Source organism: Sinocyclocheilus grahami, unplaced genomic scaffold (genome assembly GCF_001515645.1).
Source record: "Sinocyclocheilus grahami isolate Dianchi unplaced genomic scaffold, SAMN03320097.WGS_v1.1 scaffold71.1, whole genome shotgun sequence".
NCBI classification, from domain to species: domain Eukaryota; kingdom Metazoa; phylum Chordata; class Actinopteri; order Cypriniformes; family Cyprinidae; genus Sinocyclocheilus; species Sinocyclocheilus grahami.
The window spans coordinates 323,898-350,190 of NW_015505250.1; the positions used below are offsets into that span (position 1 = coordinate 323,898).

Consider the following 26,293-nt stretch of genomic DNA (forward strand, 5'->3'; position numbering starts at 1 on the left):
CAGATATTGGGGTGAACACATCTGCAAGAATCCTGTAAGAGACAGTTTTATAGAAGTCAAGTCAAGTCACCTTTATTTATATAGTGCTTTTAACAATACAGATTGTGTCAAAGCAACTGAACAGCATTAATTAGGAAAATAGTGTGTCAATAATGCAAAATGACATTCGTAAACACTCATTTTTCAGTTAAAGACAGTTCATCATTGGATTCAGTGATGTCATCATCCAGCTCAGTTCAGTTTAAATAGTATCTTTGCAATCATTTGCAATCAAGTCAACGATATCGCTGGAAATGAAGTGTCCCCAACTAAGCAAGCCAGAGGCGACAGCGGCAAGGAACCAAAACTCCATCGGTGACAGAATGAAGAAAAAACCTTGAGAGAAACCAGGCTCAGTCGGGGGGCCAGTTCTCCTCTGACCAGACGAACCAGCAGTACAGAAAAATCAATATAAGACGTAATAAAACAGACGATGAATAATATTAACAGCAATTATTATATGATGCAATCAAACTTATAGCAAAATGTGGTAGTTCTGTATGTTGTTTCAGGGTTGGCATCATCTGAGGGCCTCTGAGGGGTTGCATCATCTCTTCTCAGGTGTTCTGGATCCAGACTGAAGCTTGTGTAAATCCTAGTTACCACGGGATGTCAATCCCGTGGCAAAAGACAGAGAAACAAATACAAACATAATTAGCGTAGCTGCTGTTCCAACCAAGCAAAAATGATTTGTTTAACCCAAACTAACGAATAATAATGTGCATTTGATTAGATATAACTGCAGTAAAAGATTATGAGATGCATTATTTGAATGCTTGGCCAAAGAGATGTGTCTTTAATCTAGATTTAAACAGAGAGAGTGTGTCTGAACCCCGAACGGTATCAGGAAGGCTATTCCAGAGTTTGGGAGCCAAATGCGAAAAAGCTCTACCTCCTTTAGTGGACTTTGATATCCTAGGTACTACCAAAAGTCCAGAATTTTGCGACCTTAGGGAGCGTGATGGATTGTAGCGTGGTAGAAGACTAGTTAGGTACGCAGGAGCTAACCCATTAAGGGCCTTATAGGCAAGTAATAATATTTTGTAACTGATACAGAACTTAACAGGTAGCCAGTGCAGAGACTGTAAAATTGGGGTAATATGATCATATTTTCTTGACCTGGTAAGGACTCTAGCCGCTGCATTTTGGACTACCTGTAGCGTGCAGCCTGTGACTTGGCAGGCGTGACTTGAGCAGACCCTTGGGAAGTGTCATGTTCCTTCTCCATGACACCCACAGTGAAAGGTGAATCAGCCAGCAACAAGGCAAAGTCAATGTATTTTTCTATTGACCAGTGTGGGGTATTACGTGGCATTAACCGTGGCATGTCCTTACTTAAACCATAGCGGAAAATGTCTTTTAGGAACGTTTCATTAAAATCCACTTGGTGACAGAGTCCACAAAAGTCCTGAACATATTCCTCAATGGAGCGATTACCTTGACGGAGGCGAACAAGATGATAATTGAACGGACTCTTGTTTTTAATACAAAAACACTGTATATACTTCAAAGAGCATTTGAGACTTACTGTCAAGAGGATGGCTTTGTGGATTCACTCGGCTTGTTCTCTACACAGTGCCTTTCATTTGTTTGTTGTGCAGAGAATGAGGTTGTTATTCAGCCTGCAGGATGTTCAGAGACAGAGAGAAAACAACATGAGCTCTCATTCATAAACCCTTATTATAACAGCTTCTCTCAAATATCATGGCAAGATCAAACACACACTCAAACACACCACATTGCTTTTTGCTGAAGTAAGGGAGATTTTGTTTCGACGTGTATAACCCTGTGGTTTTTGGTTGTATAGGACAACAAAGACGAAAGCCTGCTGATTCAGATGATACCAGATGTGAAATTGTACTTGCAAAATAATTTTTGTCCGATGAATCCTTTATATTTGTACACAGACTTACAGCATCCGCTCTTATCTTGGCAGGATGGTAGTTATATACACTACTGTTCAAATGTTTGAGGTCAGTAAGATTTTTTATGTTTTCTAAATTCTCTTATGCTCACCAAAGCCACATTTACTGTGGGTATAGAAAAGAATCACCCCCCTTTAAAATAATCAGATTTTGTTGCTTTGCAGCCTGAAATTAAAGGCACAATAAGTAATTTTCGCCACTAGAGGACGCGTATTCAAAATAAACAAAGAGACAAAGGCGTAGTTTGATGACGCCATGACTGAGTGCGCAGCCTGAAATTAAAGGCACAATAAGTAATTTTCGCCCCTAGAGGACGCGTATTCAAAATAAACAAAGAGACAAAGGCGTAGTTTGATGACGCCATGACTGAGTGTGGAATCGTAGGAGTTGTGGTCTTCATCCCCACAGCCGATGCAATCCGACGGGACTCGGGCAGAAATCATGTTCATGGATGAGCTAATGATTTATTAATGTAGTAGAATGAAGCAGGGTGAGGCTGAAAGCCGTCGAAGCGAAGCGAGGCCGCTGAACGAGCGTGACACACGCCTCGAAAGCACCGGAGCTTTTATTATCCCACAGTCGACCACTTCCACTCCTTCCGGTCGTGCGTATGTGGGGGGAAAAGCAACGCTGTTTTATCATACTAGATACGTTTGGAAATCGAGGGGTTATGACGTCATTGGCAAGCGACACAATGACATTATGGACACGGTTCGTGTCACTAGTTAAAATTGCTTATTCCTCTGGATTTAAACATTCTTCGAAACATTTGGTATAATGTAAGTACACAAGTCAGCAAAATATATAAAACACTGTTCTAGTGGTTTTTGGATATTTTAATAAAAAAATCTTACATATTGTGCCTTTAAGACGTACACAGTTTTTGTTTTATCCAGCTGTATTTAGTTATTAGTTATTACTCAGTGCAATTAACATCCAAGTGAAAGATATAACACCAAAAAAAAACAGAATCACTGAGTTGAAAAAAGGATCACCCTCTTGTGTCAGTATTTTGTTGAACCACCTTTTGCTTTAATTACAGTCTTTAGTCTGTTGGGATATGTCTCTACTAACTTTGCACATCTAGACTTTGCAATATTTGCCCACTCTTCTTTGCAGAACTGCTCAAGTTCGAGAAATTTGATGGGGACTGTTTGTGGACTGCAGTCTTCAAGTCATTCCACAGATTTTCAATAGGGTTTAAGTCTGGGCTCTGACTAGGCCATGCAAGAACATTCACCTTTCTCTCCTTCAACCACTGTGTGGTCAGTTTTGCTGTGTGCTTTGGGTCATTGTCATGTTGGAAGGTAAACCTCCTTCCCATTAAAAACTTACTGGCAGAGGGCAGCAGATTTTCCTCAAGAATTTGATGGTTTTTTCCCCATCCATTTTTCCTTCTATCCTGACAAGTGCTCCAGTCACTGCTGCAGAGAAACACCCCAGAACAGCATATCACCACCTACATGCTTTACTGGATGAATGCTGTTATTTGGATGGTGAGATGTATTGGATTTCCGCCAGACATATCGTTTGGTGTTGAGGCCAAATAATTTAATTTTAGTCTCATCTGCCTCAGAATCTTCAAGTTGCATTTTGGCAAAGCTCAGTCGTGACTGTGTGTGGCTTTCCTTGAGGAGTGGAGTTTTTTCATGCAACCCTCCCATACAAGCCACATTTGTGGAGATTTTGTGATATTGTTGTCACATGCACACAATGACCACTCTTTGTCATAAATTCCTGCAACTGCTTCAGAGCTGCTGTAGGCCTCTTGGTAGCCTTTCTGATCAGTTTCCTCCTGGCTCTTTCATCCTGTTTGGAGCGATGTCCAGATTCAGGGAGGGTCTGTGTCGTACCAAATACCTTCCACTTCATAATAATAGACTTCACTGTGCTTCTAGGCATTGATAAAGCCTTTGAATTGTTTTTGTATCCATCTCCTGTCCACAACTTTATCCCGGAGATCTTTTGACAGTGCCTTGCCACCCATAGTTGATCGTTTGCTTCAGTTGCACTACCAAGGACTGAAATACTCCAGGAAAGCTCTTAGCTAATCAAAATGATCACAGCTGAAAAAAAAAGTCAAATGGCTTTGTGTGCCATTGAGAAGGCGATTAGCTACACCTGATTGAGTTAAGTAATTTTTAGGAGTGGGGTGATCCTTTTTCCAACTCAGTGATTCTGTTTATTTATAATTGCTTCAACTGATGGTGCAAAGCAGAAAAGATGCATGGAAGAAATAAAATCATATGAGTTTTGAATGACATTTTCATTTTGGAGTGAAAAATTATAAAAACTAAAAACTCCAAAAAGGACTTAAAAGGTCACATAATAGGCACGGTCTATAAAGCTGCAAGCCAGTGACCCACTTGCCCCCATACAAAGTCTCAGATATACAGTCATATTTTCTATTCTCCAGAAAAAGTGCTTTGAAGAAGTGAATGAGTCTTTTAAAAAGTATTTTAAGGGTTGCTGAGAATCTCAAGTAGTATTATTGAGGGTTTAGAGGAGAGAACTGGAGCTCTGAAAAGTTAGAGCATCAATATGTCAGCAGAGAGTTTTACTTAGGAGGAATAAAGAGGAGAACCAAAGATTCACTCAGGGGATGATGTTCCCTCATCTCTTGTGTGTGTGCATGAGCGTGCATTTAAATCGCCACTAGATTCTGCTGTGAATACCCTGCTATCTCTGCCTGAGGGTACTGACAAACAACCCGTTGTCCCTGAACGTCTGTTAATTTACAACCAAATGGACTGTCACAGTGTTTCATATCAGATGTTTTGATGAAAGCATCTGTTCTCTGATGTTAGATCAGTTTGAGCAGCCTAACTGTGTGAATGGACTGTGTGTTTGTCTGTTGATGACTGGGTTGAATATAAATGAGAGATGCGTTTTTAAAAAAAAAGAAGACAAGGGTGGGTGATTTCTTTTGTTTCTCATTACTCTTTCATTATGTCTCTCAGATGTTTGTTTTCTTCATATTGCACCATGTTTTTGGCCAACTCTGTTTTTGCCCTTTTGTCCTCCAGCAGATTAATTATCTCTCTCCTTTCATTCTGTCAAGTTTTGGTAGTTTGGTTAACTTAAAATTTTGTACTTTGTATATTAACTTATTAACCCAGTTCATTGTACAATTGGTGTTACATCTATGTTTGAAATTTCAAGTTAAGCAAACAACAATATGACATAATATCAGTTTCTCATTGCTCAATTTATTATTATTATTATTATTATTATGAAATCCCAAAAAATCATACTGACATTCAAGCACTTCGGACATTTAAACTTAGAAATGTGAAGTTTCTATTTTTGTTAAAGCACTTGTAGGTGGAGTTTGCTATAATGTAAATATTGTTTAACATCAAGTATATTACATTTTTATTTATTTACTAGACACTTTTTAAAAACAACTTACAAATGAGGAATACAGCAAGCAATTTTCTGTGGTAATTGACATTATGATGTAACTTGGAACATTTCTTATGTTACTTGATACACGGAGAATGTGGCTAAATTTCTCCCTATTACATATAAAGGATATTATGTTATTTTTGCATGTTTCATGAAATATTCAAAGTGAAATGTCCAGTGAGTGGTGCTAAAAGCATGTTTAGTTTTATCCAAAATAGATGAACTGAACCTGTCAATATTTTATTGCATTGCTTGTTGTATTTATCACAGCAGTTCGAAAATACTGTGTCTGATGAGTGGTGGTGAATTGCAATTTTTAAAAAAAATGAAATTCTTTGTTCAGTCAACTGTGTTTGACTAGTTGGGGCAACATTTGGGGTAAGTTTGTTGGTCTGACAAGGGTTTTTATGTAGTTTCAAGAAAATAGCCTTTTTTAGTATTGGAGACTCAAAAGGTTTCGTAAACTGGAAAATGTGCAATTGTATTTTTTACAGTGAACAGGCAGCTAAACCCCAAGCCTTACATATTTTCCTTTTCAGAGAGAACAATTAACAATTAAAAAGTTGTTCACCCTATTCTTGTGCAGTCATACCAAACCTTCAGTGAGTAAAAACACTAGAGTAAAAAAAGGCAATTTTTTAAAATAATCTTTAGCTCCAATAAAAAAAAACACTTACTACTACTAACTGATGCAGATATTTTTTTAAAGTTTAAAAAGTGTTGCACAGTTGAAAAAATGTGCAGCCAAACAGTCAGTATCAAGTTACTGCTGCGTTGCTGCAGCGTTACAGAGCGGAGGAAAGATGGAACAGTCTGTCTGGTGGAAAAAAGGAAATGTGAGATGCACACAAACAAAATACTCTGCTGGGCTAAGACATCATATTGTGAGTGAGTTTGAGAGATATGTTTTTGTGTCGCCCATTGTGTCGTTTATATACTGTATTGTGTATCTGAGCTTGTGCTGTCTACCCAGAGCTCTGTTGGATGATCACAGCTACACACTCTGTTGGAACGGCAGGAGTTTACACACAAACAGACATAGCTCAGCTTCACCATGGATCTGCTGATACCCATAAAAAGACATTCACACGGCATTGAGCCAGCAAATGCTCTCTCAGAGACCCGCTGCTCCCGGATCTCACTCGAAAGACAGCAGGAGACCATGAGCATCAGATATGTCCAAACACACCTGTAGATTTCTGCATGTTTTAAAATTGGCAAATAGTTTGTGGGACGCAAAAGTCAAAGACCTTGTTTTTTTAAGTAAAAAAAATATATATTTTTTTAAATAATGTAAACTGGGAACAAACAGAAACTTGTAGGTTTCGAAGAAATATTCTAGATTCTAAGGGTATTTGTGACATTGATGTGAACAACTCTGTTTTCAATGTGCTTTTCATCATGCTGGAGAGCATGATTATCTGGTTTTAGTTTCACACTTGTGGAGTTCATGCAGTTTAAGTGCTGCTGTCATTAATGCAAAAGAGGGACAAACCACATACATTCTGTAATTCATTAAACATTTTCACTTCGACTTTTCACTCAAACTGCCATACTAATAATATAATTTGTAAATGTTGTAATAAATTAGAAAAGATTGTAACAGAGAAGCATTTTAGTGCTCTCAGACTTTTCAAAGTCCATCTGGTCTTTAGTTATGGCTTAGATTCTTTAAAGAAGATTTCTATGCAAATCTTATTTGATTTGGTGTGAATATAAACCAATACACTATTATTAGAGGAAAAGAAAGAAGGAAGAAAAACCCTGTCATCATACACCAATAGGACCACTCGCTACCAAGAAGTAAATGTGCATCAGGGCGGACAGAGAGCCTGCAGGCAGAACAGCTTCAAAGCCCGCTCACTGTGTGTGTGTGTGTGTGTGTGTGTGTGTGTGTGTTTGTGAGAGAGACAAAAGAGAGAGAGAGCGTGAGTGCTTCCGCCTCCACACTGTCATTTTCACACCTGTTTCTATGTGATAAAACTCTTCTCCTTTATTTTACTCTCATGATAATAAGGGCTTGTGCCTCCCCAAAACTCACACACACACATATTTACCTACATAGCTTCTATTATTTAAATATAAAGCTTGATTCATTCATTCATTCATTGTTTTAGAATTTTTTTACATTTTGGACCTGTGGTACTGTGGGTTCTCAAAACAAAACACAAAAGCTGATGGCTCACATGGATTCAGATCTCAATCTGACCTGGGCCGTGACCTGAACCCATTCCTCCCCTCTCTCCCTACTTTCCTGTCTGCTCTATATTGTCTTTTAAATAAACAAAAGGCAAAAAACTAAAATTACTTTAAAAAAAATACAAATGTAAAAATACAAATTTTGAATTAGAAAATATACAATAGCCTACCGTACAAAAGTTTGGGGTCAGTATTTTTTTATTAATACTTTTATTCAGCAATGACACATTCAATTTAAAAAGTGATAGTAAAGACATTTATAATGTTACAAAACATTTCTATTTCAAATAAATACTGTTGTTTTGAACTCAATATTCATCAGAGAACCCTAAAAACTGTACCAAACTTTCCAAAAAAATATTAAGCAGCACAACTAATTTCAACATTGATAATAACAAGAAATATTTCCTGAGCATCAAATCAGAATATTAGAATGATTTCTGAAGGATCATGCTATACTGAAGACTGGAGGAATGGCTGCTGAAAATTCAGCTTTGCCATCACAGGAATTAATTACATTTTAAAATATATTAAAATAAAGAACAGTTGTGTTAAATTGTAATAATATTTCGTTTTTTACTGTATATTTCGCATTAGTTAAAAAAATATAACAAAAAAACAACCCCAAAATTTTAACGGTAGTATACTGTATATTATTCATTATATGAATAATTTTTCCAATTCAGGACATAGGCTACCTGGAAGTAGCTACACACACATGCACAGTGAGGTACCTGTGCACATCTACTGTGAAAAACATGTAAAAAACAACAACAACAACAAAAATCCTAACCCATACTTCCTTGAGCTAAAGACGTACACAATACACATCTTGGTGCACACATATTCATGGAAAATCTCACACAGTCGTGGCCTAGTGGTTAGAGAGTCAGACTTGTAACCCAAAGGTTGTAACCCAAAGGTTGCGGGTTCGAGTCTCGGTACTGGCAGGAATTGTCGGTGGGGGGAGTGAATAACCAGCGCTCTCTTCCACCCTCAATACCACGACTGAGGTGAGACCCTTGAGCAAGGCACTGAACCCCCAACTGCTCCACAGTTGCACATGGCTGCTCACTGCTCCGGGTGTGTGTGTTCACTTGGGTGGGTTAAATGCACAAATTCTGAGTATGGGATACCATACTTGGCCACACGTCACTTCGCACATCTTGGTGCACACATATTCATGGAAAATCTCACACAGTCGTGGCCTAGTGGTTAGAGAGTCAGAGAGTCTTGTAACCCAAAGGTTGCGGGTTCGAGTCTCGGTACTGGCAGGAATTGTCGGTGGGGGGAGTGAATAACCAGCGCTCTCTTCCACCCTCAATACCACGACTGAGGTGAGACCCTTGAGCAAGGCACTGAACCCCCAACTGCTCCACAGTTGCACATGGCTGCTCACTGCTCCGGGTGTGTGTGTTCACTTGGGTGGGTTAAATGCACAAATTCTGAGTATGGGATACCATACTTGGCCACACGTCACTTCACACGAAAGGCTATAAGTGCACAATCCACCAGTCATGCTTTCTTGTGCTATTCAGTTAACACAAAAAAACAGACATTCTCACACACATAAACAATGGCAAACTGACTACACACCTTTGCCTGGTTATGATACTTCCTGCTTTTAATCTAACATCAACTTCAACAGAATGGACAGCACATGAGGTTCTGTGTGTCAAGAGACTATATATGAGTGATTTGAGTAGTTGAACTTCTCGCTCTGTTAGCCAGCATTATGTGATATATGAGTGCCTTATGCACATGTACACACACATTCATGGTTGTGTGTTTTGTCAACATCGCTCTCTGATTAACGCATACAGTATGTGCGGCTGCTGTCCTACATTAAGCTCATTTACGGATCACACATGTGAATCACACATAAGAAGCACTACCAATAAATGACAGAATGGAGAGATGGATGAGGTCAACACTTCAGAGGACTTGTCTAGGCTAAAAAAAAATCACACTCTGAGGAGGAGACATAAGTGTAACCAAATTCCAGAGGCATTGTTGCTCCCTAATGGAAATGATTCAGTGAGCAGACAGAAACGGATCTATACAGCAGTTTAGAATCCAAACAATAATGGAAGATTTAGGGAAAAATATGAATGAAGGATGACAAATGTATGACTTGAACAGAAGAAAAAAGGGACTATCCTTTTATTCCTGTGATGGCAAAGCTGAATTTTCATCAGCCATTACTCCAGGTTTCAGTGTCGCATGATCCTTCAGAAATCATCTTAATATGTTGATTTAGTGCTCAAGAAACATTCAACAATTTTTAACAGGATTCTCTGATGAAAAAGATCAAAAGAACAGTTTTTATTTAAAAAAGGAATCTAGAAACATTGTAAACTGTCAGTTTTGATCAATTAATTACGTCCTTGCAGAATTAAACTATTTATTTAATTCCCAAAAAAAGTATTAATTTCCCTCCAAAACTTTTAAACACTGATGATTTGCTTGCCCACAATGCAGCAGAGGGCATGGGATAGTGTGTTCAATTACAGCAGAACCTCAAGGACAGAGGTTAGATGGAGAGGGAATTCCAATCAATCAGTACAGTGAATGAAGACTGACCATGGGGAGCACCGAGACTTTCCTAGTTGGCTACTAAACTTCCGGTTCAGCTGTCGTGACTATATTTAGGTACAAGGTAAACACAAAAAGGTAAATACACACAAATACACACACACACACACACACACACACACAAAGGGAAACATTGTCACATCAGTCCATTTAAACCACCATGGCCACATCTGCTGGATTTTTAAAACAAACTGTTATGATCACATTACATTATGTATTTCTCAGCATAGACATTTAATGTGTTTGTTTTCCAGTTTAACTGTTCTAATTATACACTACTGTACAAAAGTTTAGGGTCAGTAAGATTTGTTTTGAAAGATATTCATTAAAATTAAAATTAAATAAAAACAGAAAAGTTATTTTACATTTACATTTACATTTAGTAATTTAGCAGACGCTTTTATCCAAAGCGACTTATTTCAGCTAATTGCTGAGGCAATATTTCTCATTTTCCTTTAGTTTAATTTGAAGTACTAAAAACTAAAACTAAATAAACTGCTAATGAATATATTACTAATCAATAAATACAAATGAATAAAAACTAATACAATTGACAAAACAAAATGAATTAAAAAAAATACAAATGACAAAACAACAAAATTACTAAAACTTTAAAATTAAAGGGAAAACAAAATATAAAAAAATATATATAATTCAAAATATTAACAAAAACTATAATAGTATGTTGGAGTTTGACAGTCCCTGGTCACCATTCACTTTCATTATATGGAAAAGACTCGAATTAACATCCTGCCTTTTCCTTTTGTGGTATACAGAAGGAAAAAAATATTCTAAAAGATATGAGGGTGAGTAAATTATTTCGATGATAGAATTTTTTTGGGGGGGAGAACTGTCCCTTTAAGGCATTTTTAAATATGCTTTATTAAAGCCATTTTTGCTAATAGGGACCATAACTATGGAAGCATATAAGCTGTTCCCCAACATGTAGGTCATTACAGGTTGTACTATCCTTGTGGGCAAAATTTGATCCCAACAATGATGGCAAAAGCTGACCCCACACACATCCTCCACACCGTATACAGATAGACACAACGCTGAGGAAGCTTTTGTCCTCTCTCCAGGGAACAGATCTGAAACACAGCAGAAATACTATATACACAACATAGGTGAAACAGGGATCATTCAAAAAGGGTTTCATCCATCCAGCTTTTCCTCTATTTATCTAATCATTTCCTTAGTGAGCAATGTGGTTCGGAGCACAATGTGAAAAAGCATTTTTTTCTGTCTCATTAAAGACAATCATTACTCGTTTCTCGCTGGTGCTCTTTGAAGTAAAAGGTCAAGTTGTTCTGTCTGTGTGAAGGACTGCACTGTGTTTGAGTAATTATCTTAGACTGGATTTGCCAGTGTTGGACTAATTATTTTTGCTGTTAGAACCCTAACGAGCAGCAGAACTGTAGGCGTGAGCTGGCGACTGCTGTCAGAACATGATCAGTGCTTATAAATGATTACTAACAATCAGACAATCTCCTAAATTTTGCACTAAAACACCCATTCAGCCAAGCTCTAAATCACAAAAAAACTGTGCTCCTAATGTCACCTATGCTGTGAGAACAAGTTGAGTGCGGCTGAACTAAAGTCCGGTCACACAAACCTTTCACATTTGATTGCTGTCTAAAGAAAAAAGTAAAAGAGACGTCTTTTTTTTTTTTTTTCTTCATATGAGACCGTAGACATTGAGTAAAACTTATAAAGTATGGATGGATGATTTCTCCTAAGACCCTTTTACCTTTCTTAGCAACAGCAGACTTATCACAGAATTCCGAGAATCAGTTCCTACTTATTAGATATCACCATTTATAAGGGAAGGTTTTTTTTCTTTATGCAGCATATTCCAAAACAATTTTATTTGTAGCAAAACATTAAATGCCATTAAGTGTTTGAAAGCACACAGAATTGGATGTTTAAAATGTCAACAAACACTTGAGTCACATAATGGCAATTACGCACCCGGAGGATAATGGAATGGACTGCATAGATAAACGACTGAGAAATGGTTCAGATTCTTTCAGCAAGGGAACGCCAGTTTTAGCGGTGCATTATTCTCTTACAGCCTCTGTCAAAAACACTTTAATTCTCTGCTGTGGTTGAACAAAATGCATCAATTGAACTGAAGTTAATTTAGTATGATTAAAAGCCCCAATAGTAACATTATGCAAGCAAAAGTTACAAGATGTGAAAAAGTATACAAATATTGATTTCAAAAATATCCAAAATGCCTTTAAATAGCCATGCATTGCTTAGATTGCAAAGCAGCTCACAATTTGCGTGCATGAGGTTGTTGCTCTCGACCTGTAGAGTGAATCTACCACTAAGTGTTCCCAGCTGCTCTCTTTCCTGCCTCTCTCACAAATACACTTTTACACGTTTCTAACCTGTGCACAGTCACGAGGAAGAAACTTTTTTTGTTAAAATATACTAGGCTGTGAACATGCCATCACACATTCAAACTATTTCAAGGAGTGGAACAGCTGTAATCATGTTAGAATTGACTGGAAAGTGTAATCTTCAGCTTTAAAGCATGCAAACACTCTCACTATGAGGATGGTGTGTAAATGTTCTGCAGGGATTACAGAACAAGAATGGTCACTTATTCTCACGGTCTAGTGCATAAGTGAGACATGCAAGGAATAAGCCCTACAAAACTTCAGCTATATGCATACTTGCAAATATAATCACAGTGCAGAGAGAATCTCACTTATTCTCTAACTACACTTTAATTCACACATACACAGTAAAACTTGAAAAGCAAAATGGTTTTCACAGTATATGTTTTTGAATCTTTAAGGTATTTTTTCCTTACTCTATTGGCAAATTGTTTGAAGCATAAACACTTGATAGTTTAAGGTTAAATAAAAAAAAATTGTCAATGGGGAAAGAAAAATAAGATGATATATTATAGATGATATAGGTAGGTATTAAAAGTTTTAGGTGTATTTTCTGAAAATTACAAGTCATAACATCAAATGAATGCATCAAATCCCATGACCATGTGAATCCTGCATAAATAATTTTGGGGAACAGACTTATGGAAACACACTATCTCTCTTATTCTCAATCAGAACATCACATACAACAGGGAACAAAATTTGGTGGCATCATTACGGCAGAACTTCATTTAGATGCTGTTAATTGGCATTGATGTACTCTAGCCATAGTCCTCTATGTTCCCATGGTAAAGGGGGCCCAAGAGAGCTGATTGGTGGACTGGAATACTAGGAGAACACTGAATCAGAGGACAGCACAGGTGGGCTCAACTCATTATGCAAGAATCAATGCTTCAAACCTGTATGGAAACCACATCAACAATATTCATTATTAAACTTTCAGAGACACTAAAACGGTTATACAAAAGAAGTACACATTTCAGGGAATAAAATAAACATACACCCTGAAAGAAACCTTTAAACTATCCACACAAACCCACACAGAAGCACACCCATACTCCTCAAGCTGTGAATCTAAACCATATCAGCCATCTCATCACGCTTGTAGGTGCCAGGGCAGCCATCTTGTCTGAGCGTTTTGAGGGTGTATGTGAGAACCCCCTGCCGTGCAGACATGTTCAAATGCTTCTCTATATAACAACCAGACACACATTCCCTCCATAAACGCTCAGTATTGGTTCTCATGACTGACACCAGTCCACAACATGCTGGGGGTCCTATTCTTAGCCTCCAGTGGCTCTTCGCTGAATTCTAGCATGTTTGGGTGGATTCTGTGACTCATTTGTTTTTATCTCTGTGCTGGAATGTTGAGTCAGGAACTGGACATCAGGAAACAGCGATATTAGGATGAGAGTAAAACTCTCTCAAGATGTAAATCAAAATGATGAAAAAGCAACATTTCAGAATCTCAGTTCACTTTTCAGACACCTGTTTTGCTAACTGCTTGCACAGGAGCACTGCGCTTTTAAGCAAACTTGAGCAAATAGAGCAGTTGTGAGCAACACTGTAATGCAATGACAAATAGTTATTTTACACTATAAAATGCAATGTGGTCACATGCGATTCCAAGTGCCTCCAAATGTGCTGCAAGTAAGCCCATTTACAACTGTATTTATCACTGACCACATGTAATTGGATCACTGTGAAAAGGTTTGGAGACACAGAGGAATAGAGAGGACAAGAAAGTTAGAGACTGTGTGAATTATTTCATTTTAGGACTGAGTGCTTAAAAGAAAAATCTTATCTGTAGCTCAGTCAACATCTGAGTTACTCCTCCACCCAGGAAAGACTGTTTGAGAATATATCTCTCATGTCTACAAGCTTGTAAGTCCTTATCATACTGAGAAAAAAACACCACTATTACAAAAATAGACAGATGGTTGGTATATGTGGGACACTTGCTTCCTAGCAACCAATAAAATCTGCATATATATATATATATATATATATATATATATATAATAGAAATTAATAATTAATGTCAAGTACAAAGAGTGATGATACTACCCCACCACTGACAACAAATAAATACATTTTGCTTATGAATTTTTATGCTACCCTCATCACAATCTCGCCTCCATGTGCAGACAACCTGTTAATTCACAATATCAATTACCAATAAAAATAATTTATTTAAAAATAAAATAAAATACTTTCTTACCTCAAATTTATCCTGTAAATCCTTCTTATTTTTACACGCACAACGTCTATGGTCACCTCAGGAGGACAGTGCATGTTACTGATTTCTCACCTGTATTGTACGTGTGCTTGTGAAATATATGATTCTGATTGTGTTGATGTAAATATTTTGGTTGCGCCATAATTATCTAAAACACATACGCGTGAAGTTTGACATGCATTTTATTTAATTAAGACAAAATATCACTTTTGAAGAGGAACTGATTTTTGCTGTCCAGTGAAAACACCACAAGCAGCTTGACGGTCACATTGCAGCAGTAGTTTATAGCTAGGGTGGCCATATGTGCCGTTCATACGGGACACGTCCTGGTCAGGATTTTTATATTGCCTAAAACATACAAAGTAGTTTGACCAATAACATGCAGGTATTGTATATAATCGACCAATCGTGGCGTGTGAGAAGGTGAGATCTACAGAGAACGGTCAAAGCGATGCAAATACACGCACGTGTTTGTTCGTTTTGACTTGAAGCTGTGCACCGATCATTGTATGACACCAAAGTACCGCGAGAGCGATTCGAAAGCATAAGGAGCCGTCTGCTCTGCTCTGCTCTAGCTCTTGTGAATAATGTCATACAGTGATCGATCTGCACAGTGCAAACAGCCAAAACCTGAATTAAGACAAAATATCACTTTTGAAGAGGAACTGATTTTTGCTGTCCAGTGAAAACACCACAAGCAGCTTGACGGTCACATTGCAGCAGTAGTTTATAGCTAGGGTGGCCATATGTGCCGTTCATACGGGACACGTCCTGGTCAGGATTTTTATATTGCCTAAAACATACAAAGTAGTTTGACCAATAACATGCAGGTATTGTATATAATCGACCAATCGTGGCGTGTGAGAAGGTGAGATCTACAGAGAACGGTCAAAGCGATGCAAATACACGCACGTGTTTGTTCGTTTTGACTTGAAGCTGTGCACCGATCATTGTATGACACCAAAGTACCGCGAGAGCGATTCGAAAGCATAAGGAGCCGTCTGCTCTGCTCTGCTCTAGCTCTTGTGAATAATGTCATACAGTGATCGATCTGCACAGTGCAAACAGCCAAAACCTGGATATTTTAGGCAATATAGAAATCCTGGCAAGGACGCGTCCCGTAAAAATGGCCCGTATGGTCACCCCATTTATAGCGCACAATGACCATAATAACACAAGCTCTCGTGAAACTTTAAGTGCTTTTCGAGTTTCTTTCACTTTTGTCCTAAGTCAGACTTTTCTTCTTCACGGGCTCCTTCTCAGTTCTCTGCACTCCTAAAAGGAGCGGGATGTATGTATCGCTGCGCGACGCGCGCATGGCACCTTCCCACGTGTTCCCGGGCGCGTCACACCTGCGCGAGGAGCTTTTCACTGCGAGTTCGAGCGCGCGCAGCTCCATGAGTTCCAACTCGTGCTTGGCGGCGGTTTCTAGCACCTTCTGCTTGTTGTAATAGATGACGAAATTGTTGATGATGGGATGGATGGGCAGCGCTATAGCGATCACCCCGCACAGAAAGCTGATGGCCGCGTTGCACCGGCCAAGGGTGGTTTTTGGGTAGATGTCCCCATAGCCGACGGTGGTCATGGTGATGATGGCCCACCAGAAAGACTGCGGGATGCTTCTGAACAGCGTCTCCGGGTGGCTCTGCTCCATGGTGTACCCGAGAGCGGAGAACACGAAGATGCCCACTCCCATGTACATGAGGAGCAGCCCCAGCTCCTTGAAGCTCCGTTTGAGCGCGTACGTGAGCGTCTGAAGGCCAGAAGAATGGCGCGCCAGCTTGAAGATCCGCGCAATGCGCATGATGCGGAGCGCCTGCACCGCCTGCTGCACGTTAACCAGCTCCAGCATTGTCGTGCCGAGATACGTGAGAACCAGCACCACGTAGAACGGCAGGATGGCCAAGAAGTCTATCATGTTCATGAAGGAGAGCGCGAAGCGCACCTTGTTTGGAGATGATGCGAGGCGCAGCACGTACTCTACCGTGAACCAGCCGATGCACGCCGTCTCGATAGCATCTAGGGTCGGGTGCTCAACGCGGTTCCCCTCGGAATTCTCCACCTGGAGCTCCGGTATGGTCCCGAGACACATAACCACAGATGACACTAGTATGAACAGAAAGGACACAACGGCAATTACGCGTGCGGGGAGCGAGGACTCTGGTTTCTCCATGAGCTTCCAGAGGAACTTCTGCCACCTTTCAGTGCGACTCACGTTAGGGTCACAGGCCAGATCATCCAGGATCACTTTAACCTTGTCTGCAATCTCTGCCAACTCTTCCTCCTTCTCAGTCAAGTTACTCTTGCAGCATTCGTCTAAGTAGCTCAAGTCAATCTTCCAAAACTCCATCTCTTTGATAAAACAAATAGGGCAGATTCCGCGCTTCATATGGATTTCTCCAAAGTAGTACACTTCTACGATGCATTTAAACGAGTCAGGATCTCTGTCGAAGTAGAATTCTCGTTTTCCAGGGTCGTAATCATCGCAAAGCGAAGAAATTACATCAAAACTCCGAGTTGAGCCGTTCACAAGTTCGGCGAGCCTGCTGTCCGGGTAGCGGTTGAGAATGTCCCCGCACAGCACCAGCCGCACGCCGCCGATGTTTACGGCGATTTCTTTCTCATCGCTGCTCGACGAGCCGTTACTGCGCGCGAACTGGGTTCTCGGTAGCGTCCACATCCTCGCAGCCCTAGTCTCAAAACATTTAAATCGCGTTAAATGTTAGAAACGGGGAGTTGTAGAAAAGGCGCACGGAGAAGCAGGATCCTCTTATGTCAATACTATTGACTGACGTAAATACTAAAGACATGCTGAGTGTAAAATTAATGCATTTTGTCTTGAGGAAAAAAAAGATTTGATAAGAAAAAGAATCAAGAGAATGATATCTTGATTCGAGGAGATAACATTTCTGTGCGCTTTTGCGCAGTGAAAGCGCACAGTTGGCACAAGCAGTAACAGGTCTCCCCCTCCTCCCTGTGCACCTCTCTCTCTCTCTCTCTCTCAACCCCAAATCCTTTAAAACTACATCTCGTCTGGTGTTTCCTGCCATTTCCAACGTGTTTTAATAACTATTTTGCCGAACTTACAAAATATCAATAGTAGTGAACATAGAGCGAATTTAAAAAGGGGGGGTGGAGTTTCGACTTTTTAAAATTATTTATATATATATATTGTTTCGGGGTCACTTCTAATTAAAGGCTCACTTCTGATATTATTATTGATACTTTTTTTAGGTTTTTCTCGCGCAAAGCAAATTGTAATGTTCCCTCAAAGTTACAGTAAACAGTGTTTAAAGAAAATAAATTTTTTTTTTGATAAATAACGACAGAACACGTAATTTGTGTACGCGTGTAACGTACCGTTGCTGTGGTTACCTCAGGCGAACTCCCCGAGTCGCGACTTCTGTTCGGCGACAAGTGAAAATATGGGCTGTCTTAAACTTTTCTGATTACTGCTTGACAACCGTGGTGAAAACACATACATGTAAAAATATATGTATATATATATTTTCACGGGCAACAGTTTCGAAACTCCGAGTTAAACTGTTCATTACATCAGTAACGTTACGTAATTACCGTCACTCACCTGTAGTCACTTGGCAAGAAACTCTGGATATTTCCACCACGTTCAAGTTGATTCGTAAACCACAGGCCTTTTTCACAGGAAGAACGTATGAGCTAAATAAAAACACTGAATAGAGGTTTCTGAATTAGCATTAGTCACTCAACATTAGTTCTCAGTGTGTGGGGGAGAGGCGACCACCGGCATCCCTGAGTAATTGCGCCACACTTAGAAATTTTCTTAGAATTGCAATATAGACAGCATAGTGTTTTGATCAGTTTTTCTTTAAACAAGTAACTGACAATTGAACATTTTCACCATTACCTAGGGAACTTATACTGACACTGAATTTTTATTTGTCACTATGGGAACCTGCTATTAAATACTCTATAGCTGCCGTTTAACGTCTTTATAAGCAAAATTTTAACTAAAAAAATATGAAGGACGAAACAATGAAAGGAACTGCAAGATTAAAAAGATAATGTACAGTTTCTGCTGGCCAACACACACACACACATATATATATATATATATATTCACACACACAAATAATTATTTGTCCAGAGAGCAAAATTAGAGCAAAAAGTGCTTTTTAAGTAATTGGACCTTTGACTCAAAATCTAGTTAACCTGTGACAACGACGACTTCTAGTCTGCCCAAATCATTGGTAAATACATTAGAAGCACTGATCTGTTAAGCATTAACCATCAAGTCACAAAAAAACATAAAATGCTACTTGTTTTCGGCGGCTTCTGTGGTCAGCAATGATTTAGATCTGAGAACAATAAAAGTAAAAAAAGATGAAAGTGGCAACAGTACTGGTTCTAGTTTAGAAAATCAGACATTTTAATATTTCAAAGTCAAATCAATCACCATGGAAACAAACCTTCAGATGGGCTGGTATGTGCAAAATACACCACATTCAAAACCACTGCTGCAAAACCAGACAGACCCTGTATCTCCACAGGTATGGCTTCATTCAGCTTGTTTACAGAGTGATATTTAATCCTTATTCAAAAATTATTTTTTGTATAATAATACAGCACACAAAAAAAAGATCATCATACTTTCCTGTAATGAGGCTCGAATAATAAAAGGGCAAATGTAAGCTGATTTAAATTGGTTGTGCTAAAAATTGGAGACTGAAAAGAATGAAATAAAATCTACAACTAAGTCAAATGGAAAACAGCCAGCCAAACTAGACTCCCCATTTAATCTGGGCATGAAAGAAGCTTTTGACTTTTACACGGTTTTGGCAATGCAGTCAAACCAACTGGCACATGCCTATTACACACACACACACACGTCAGTGTGCACATGCACACACACATTCACACACTCATTCACACCAGTAGCTGTGCAGTTAATACTCTGGAGTATATAGGAAGAGTTGAAGTGCATCAGTCTGTGGCGTTCATCCACCATACTTTAATTTAAAGGCTCTAAAAGCAGGAGAGCGAAGCCAGATTCACTTCTTCCTCTCACCTGCTTGTTTCTATCACTCTCAGTTCATGTTATTTCACAAGGCCGATTTTCTTGGCCTCTGTTTCGTAGATCAGAAGTCTCCACATTTTCACTATAAACACTTCTGCTTCCTCATCCAGTACCTGTAAGAAGCACACCCATGATTATCCTCACAGTAAATGGGTGAATCTCACAAAAACATGACCAGGTCACAATTCATCACAAGATTAAAAGAAAAAGAAAAAAAAAGAGAGAAACTTTTTGTTAAAATGACCGAATAACATTAATGAACTACATGTAGTTTGTTATTTTCGGTACTGATTATACCTAGATATTGTACTTGCATATTGTAATTAATAACACAATATGTAATAATAAAGTGTTAATATATAAATGATTTTATTGAAATCATTGTAAATGCTATACAGTTTTTAAAAATCACAATGCATAAAATTGAGTTTTTTTGGCATTGTGGTAATGAGAAATGTGCTTAATTATCATGAAAAGAAATATTAAACTTTACTTATATAATATATTCTAAATATTCTATTCAATTCTGCTCTATTCTATAATATAATATAATATAATATAATAAGGGTGTAATATGATACTGACATGACAGGTTTTGTGAGATTCACCCAATAATATTTATTAGGAGTATGTGCAAATAACAAACCACTTTTAAATGTGCTATTTACCATGGCAACATCATCCAGAATTCCCTCTGGCGTGCTGTGAGCCATGACCTGCAACAAAGACAAAGCACACATTAATACAGAGAAAGAAAAACGGACAATATTCCCACCATGACACAGGCACACACACACACACACCTTTGAACAGACAAAGTCGACTAGTGTGGCTTCCTCTTCTCCAATATATTCTATGATTTTCTTATTGATCCAGGGGCGGATCCTCCTGTCCATTAATGCCTGTGTGGGGAAAAGAGTCATCAATACATTGCATACACATGCGTCTACATGATATCTATGCTGAGCAATTACAAGCCACAATATACAAATAAACAGCCATTTAAAGCAGTCACACTAATATCTTGTCTAATAGCTTTTTCCTCTCACCGTGTCCACCATGTTCCAGTCCAGTGGATAATTAAACAGCTCTTGTTTGACTGTGGGAATTTTCTCAATCAGACTCTTGATATGTTTTCGTTTCTCTTCTGTGTTTACACCAGGCCGTGACCCTGTGACCTCTGCTCCATCTAGACTCAGGCCTCCCCTCTCATCCTCACTGTAATCGAGAGGTACCAGCTTCCTCTTTTTTGGTGCTTCCTCTGCCGCCTCCTCATCAAACTTATTAAAGACACTGTCCACCGCAGCAAGAGCTTTTCGTCTTCCGGCCTGGGGCAGTTTAGGACTACCCGCAGCACCTGAGAGACAAAAATCAGTTTGAAGCCATTTGATGTAAAGGAGAAGAAAAACTTTCTAAAAAAATTCTGAGTACAGAATATCCTATTGATGTACACTACTATTCAAAAGTCTGGAATCAGTAAGATTTTTTTTATTTATTTTTGTTTTTTAAAGAAGTCTCCTATGCTCACCAAGGCTGTATTTATTTGATCAAAAATACAGTAAAAACAGAAATATTGTGAAGTACTATTACAATTTCATCTGTTTTCTATTTTAAAATGTGATCGTTTTTTTTCAGGATTTTTTGATGAAGAGAGTTCAAAAGAACAGCATTTATTTGAAATAGAAACCTTTTGTAACATTATAAATGTTTTCACTGTCAATTTTGATCAATAATGCATCCTTGCTCTATTAATTTCTTTGAAAAAAAAATCTTAAAGACGCCAAACCTTTGAATGGTAGTGTAAATAAAAATAGATAGATACATACAAATATACGTACATAAAAAGAAGATGTCAAATTTAAGGATGAAATTATTGTGAATTAAAAAAAAAAAGTCTGAATCGAGTTGTTTAGTGGTTCAGGCTGATATGTAAAATATGTATCGAGGGTTAGACATTTAAAACAAGAGTTAGGAGTCAAGCTCAATTATAATAATAAAGTAATTCCTATATTCCTATTCCTATATAAGAAATGTCTCACTAAATCTGAATTTGTTGCACATCAGCTCCAATGCTTTTCCTTACAGAAAGAGCTAAAAATCGTTTTAGTAACACACAGACCTAGTTTGAGACTAAGGCCTATTTTAGGCCTGAGCTCTTCTGTAGGCGGGGCCTCATGTGAAGAGTTCTCATGCGACGTAAGAGCTTTTCGTCTTCCTGCCTGGGGCAGTTTAGGACTACCCGCAGCACCTGAGAGACAAAAATCAGTTTGAAGCCATTTGATGTAAAGGAGAAGAAAAACTTTCTAAAAAAATTCTGAGTACAGAATATCCTATTGATGTACACTACTATTCAAAAGTCTGGAATCAGTAAGATTTTTTTTATTTTGTTTTGTTTTTTAAAGAAGTCTCCTATGCTCACCAAGGCTGTATTTATTTGATCAAAAATACAGTAAAAACAGAAATATTGTGAAGTACTATTACAATTTCATCTGTTTTCTATTTTAAAATGTGATCGTTTTTTTTCAGGATTTTTTGATGAAGAGAGTTCAAAAGAACAGCATTTATTTGAAATAGAAACCTTTTGTAACATTATAAATGTTTTTACTGTCAATTTTGATCAATAATGCATCCTTGCTCTATTAATTTCTTTGAAAAAAAATCTTAAAGACACCAAACCTTTGAACGGTAGTGTAAATAAAAATAGATAGATACATACAAATATACGTACATAAAAAGATGTCAAATTTAAGGATGAAATTATTGTGAATTAAAAAAAAAAAGTCTGAATCGAGTTGTTTAGTGGTTCAGGCTGATATGTAACAACTATCGAGGGTTAGACATTTAAAACAAGAGTTAGGAGTCAAGCTCAATTATAATAATAAAGTAATTCCTATATTCCTATTCCTATATAAGAAATGTCTCACTAAATCTGAATATCTTAAAGACGCCAAACCTTTGAATGGTAGTGTAAATAAAAATAGATAGATACATACAAATATACGTACATAAAAAGAAGATGTCAAATTTAAGGATGAAATTATTGTGAATTAAAAAAAAAAAGTCTGAATCGAGTTGTTTAGTGGTTCAGGCTGATATGTAAAATATGTATCGAGGGTTAGACATTTAAAACAAGAGTTAGGAGTCAAGCTCAATTATAATAATAAAGTAATTCCTATATTCCTATTCCTATATAAGAAATGTCTCACTAAATCTGAATTTGTTGCACATCAGCTCCAATGCTTTTCCTTACAGAAAGAGCTAAAAATCGTTTTAGTAACACACAGACCTAGTTTGAGACTAAGGCCTATTTTAGGCCTGAGCTCTTCTGTAGGCGGGGCCTCATGTGAAGAGTTCTCATGCGACGTGACGCCACGTGGTGATTCGCTGCCAGGTGTGAGGGGTGTGGCACTGCCACTCGCTGAAGAAATAGAGAGCGCCGTGGGAACTGGTCTGAGTGTGGGCTTCAAGCATGGCTTGACGTCTCGGTCATCATCCTCCTCCTCTTCGTCTTCCTCTCGGTCTGTAATGTTATTGTCTATGGAGTACGCCTCCTGCTCCACGCCTCCTTTTCTCTGATGCTCCTCACAGGAGATGTGTAGCACCTCCTCGCTCTGCTCTTGCTTTAAAGGAGGCTGCCGCTGCTTCTCGGCCTCCTGCTCTATCTTTAAGACAAAAAAACTAAGTTAGACACAGACACAGATGAATGCAGACATAAAAACGCACACACATACGCACCCTCTGAAGTTCAGCATCAGGGTCTGGGTGTCCTTCTGCTAAGAGTCTCTGTCTGATCTCCTCCAACTCATCTTTCTCTCTTTTTCTGTCCCTCTCATCTAATTCCAGCTCCTTCTCTCTGTCTCTCAATCGCTTCTGCAACGCACTGCCCCTGAGAGAGACAAAAAGAGAGCAAGACAAGAATCATAGACAGGGTGAGATATGTATTTGAACACAAGAACAGAATACTTCAACTATGGTCACCTACTGTAAAATGTTACATAAAAATATTTCAATAATATTTTGAGACTTTTTGCATAATCTTACAAAACTGCTCAAGTGGAAATGATGCAGAGTAAAAACTGCATTACTGTTATTCAATTACCTTGACATGTAAGCATTTGTATAATTTTCATGGGTTTGTACCTGTAGTATTTGGGATCATCTCTGTCATCATCATAATCCTCCAGGAACTCTTTCAAGCGTTTGGCTTCTTTAGTCTGCAGAAAAAAAAACTTTTATTATTTGCATAATTTTCTCTCATATATTGATGATTTTGTGGCCATTAAGTTTCCTACAGAGTGTGTCATTAGACTAATTTCCTTCCTTGTGCTATGACTCAAACTTATGACAAAAAAGATCAGACAAAAAGATGGCAAAACTCTTTTAGTAAAAATATGTGTACACTACCATTCAAAAGTTTGACGTCAGAAATACGTTTTTTTAAAGAAATGAATATTCTTATTCAGCAAGAATGCATTAAAATTTATCAAAAGTGACAGTAAAGAAATGTTGACCCTTATATATTACTTCTTAATTGCTTGAAATTATGGTTTGTCCAACTGAGGAGAAAAGAAAACCATTTTTAAACCATTTCAGCAGCAAACAAAAAAATATCCTCATGTGTATAAATATACTCTATTAGCTAATAGTTTTTATCCACTTATTCTTACCATCTCTCTATGTCTTTCCTCTTCTCTCTCGGTTTCTTTACTGTAATCCCTTGCTTTTTTCCTCTCTCTGATCTCCCAGTTCTTCAGGCGCTGCAAAAGACAAACATCACTGTATATTACTGTGTTTGGTTTCAAGCACATTTCTGTTTATCCTGCATTTGAGAATAAAGGAGGGCAGATGATCTAGAAGCAGGACACTACAGAGCTCCAGAGACAGAAGCAGTGCTCTGGAACGTTACAGATTTTCTCTCAGCAGCCTTTCTGCACTTTTATGGACCAAAAACCTCATAATCTAGTTTAACACTACCATTTAGAGTAGATCAAATTCTTAATGTGCAAAGCGCAAGGAAATCATGTTTTCCATGATGTTCCATTACAATCATCTAAAACAGTAAATTTTAGATTCCAAACCTCCTGATAGGCTGCTTCCTTATCACGTAGCTTCCTCTCCAGCTTCCGTCGTTCATACGCCTCCTCCTCATCTTCCTCACGCTCTCTTTTCTTCTCTTCTCGACTCTTCTCCCTTCAAAACATAACGTGCCCCCACACAACATTTATTCTGTACATTAGAAACTAGCAATTACACTACTTACAGAACATAAACAACACTTACAAAGGATATAGAGATGAAGATTCTAGCTGAACCTTTTAGATGGTTTTAGAAATGTTCTAAATATTCTACTTTAGAGTCTAAACCCCATGAATTGAAATATTACAAATATAAACTTTAGGAAAAACACTTTAACACCTTTTTTTCTATATTTGATAAGCTACTCTTTTTTATTTATTTTAGGTTTTATTTTTTGTTTTATTCACTCTTTCATTCTTAGTTTTAGTTACTTGTTACTTTTAAAATAGTTGTATTTCTTTTAATTATTTAACAAACTACTGTTTGGCACGTTCTGTACATTGTCATATGAAACACTATGAGAAACATTACTTGAAAGGTGCTATACAAATAAAGTTATTTTCATTTGTTTGCTTTTTCCCCAGAAGACAAAGCCTATACATTTCAAATGTGCAGGGCCGTTTCTAGGCATAGGCGAGCTAGGCGGTCGCATAGGGCGCCACCAGCTGAAGGGGCGCCAATGAGCGCACGTACTGGCACTTTTAGCAGGGTTGTGATAAAGAGTGGTACGGTCACCCTGAAATATGACTGCCGCCCCCACTGGATCCCCCAACATTATTGGGCTAGAGTACTGTCAATCTGATGATGCCTGTATGCCACTAGATCAGAGTGCTGTCAATTGCTGCCTGATTGTTGCATGCAAAGTTTGCATTTGGAGTGCTCAACAATGCCATTAGATCAGTGGGCTCTGTCAGTGCTTTGGCAAGGTAACACTTTTTTTTGCCATGCAATAAAGCTAAGTTCAAAGGCCAATTTAAAATATTGGTACAGTAAATAAAGTGCACAACATCAGTATTTTGTTTAGGCAGTATTTGTCAGCGTGTCATGTAATATTCCCATATAAACTTTAACATCCAATTAAAAAATATTTGTATAGTAAAATTCGCTAATTTACGAGATCAATACATCCTTTATTAAACCGCTCTGTTGAGTTAAATGCATCCTTACGGAGGTGTCAAAATGCTGAATCAATTCATTCACTTCCAACAGCGCTTAATGGGAGCAGCATCATAGAGGGCCGAGCGTCATGTTATTTAAAGGGGAAGTTCACACCTTAATGAGTAGCAAAGGATTAAGTAGCTGCATTGGTTACTTTTATGCCACTGATCAAGCTTTTATATGTAGTTTG

General features: G+C 38.1%; 2 protein-coding genes across 4 annotated transcripts in view; both read right to left on the reverse strand.

Moving 5' to 3' along the window:
* Positions 1-583: 583 nt before the first annotated feature.
* Positions 584-18,507, reverse strand: LOC107585532 (potassium voltage-gated channel subfamily F member 1-like). Of its 3 annotated transcripts, none has more exons than XR_001609254.1 (3): positions 18,400-18,507; positions 1,568-1,661; positions 584-616 (listed from the first exon to the last, which is right to left on the reverse strand). XR_001609254.1 is itself a non-coding variant. In XM_016272578.1 (2 exons), exon 2 carries the CDS (start codon positions 17,491-17,493, stop codon positions 16,039-16,041), a length of 1,455 nt encoding a protein of 484 aa, XP_016128064.1. In that variant the 5' UTR covers positions 17,494-17,503; positions 18,174-18,223; the 3' UTR covers positions 15,929-16,038. The 3 variants fall into 3 exon arrangements, 1 of the variants encoding a protein (XP_016128064.1); XR_001609253.1 differs by lacking the exon at positions 18,400-18,507 and adding an exon at positions 18,174-18,228; XM_016272578.1 differs by lacking the exons at positions 584-616; positions 1,568-1,661; positions 18,400-18,507 and adding exons at positions 15,929-17,503; positions 18,174-18,223.
* Positions 18,508-19,200: 693 nt separating this feature from the next.
* Positions 19,201-26,293, reverse strand: part of LOC107585485 (RNA-binding protein 25-like) — a 24,162-nt gene continuing 17,069 nt past the window's right edge. The window contains exons 10-19 of the mRNA XM_016272516.1: positions 24,948-25,059; positions 24,537-24,626; positions 24,010-24,083; positions 23,605-23,755; positions 23,178-23,531; positions 21,989-22,010; positions 20,919-21,226; positions 20,673-20,771; positions 20,538-20,585; positions 19,201-19,982 (exon numbers count right to left, since the gene is read on the reverse strand). Of these exons, the coding sequence (XP_016128002.1) occupies positions 19,890-19,982; positions 20,538-20,585; positions 20,673-20,771; positions 20,919-21,226; positions 21,989-22,010; positions 23,178-23,531; positions 23,605-23,755; positions 24,010-24,083; positions 24,537-24,626; positions 24,948-25,059 (1,351 nt within the window). The 3' untranslated portion in view covers positions 19,201-19,889. The remainder of the gene's footprint in view (positions 19,983-20,537; positions 20,586-20,672; positions 20,772-20,918; positions 21,227-21,988; positions 22,011-23,177; positions 23,532-23,604; positions 23,756-24,009; positions 24,084-24,536; positions 24,627-24,947; positions 25,060-26,293) is intronic.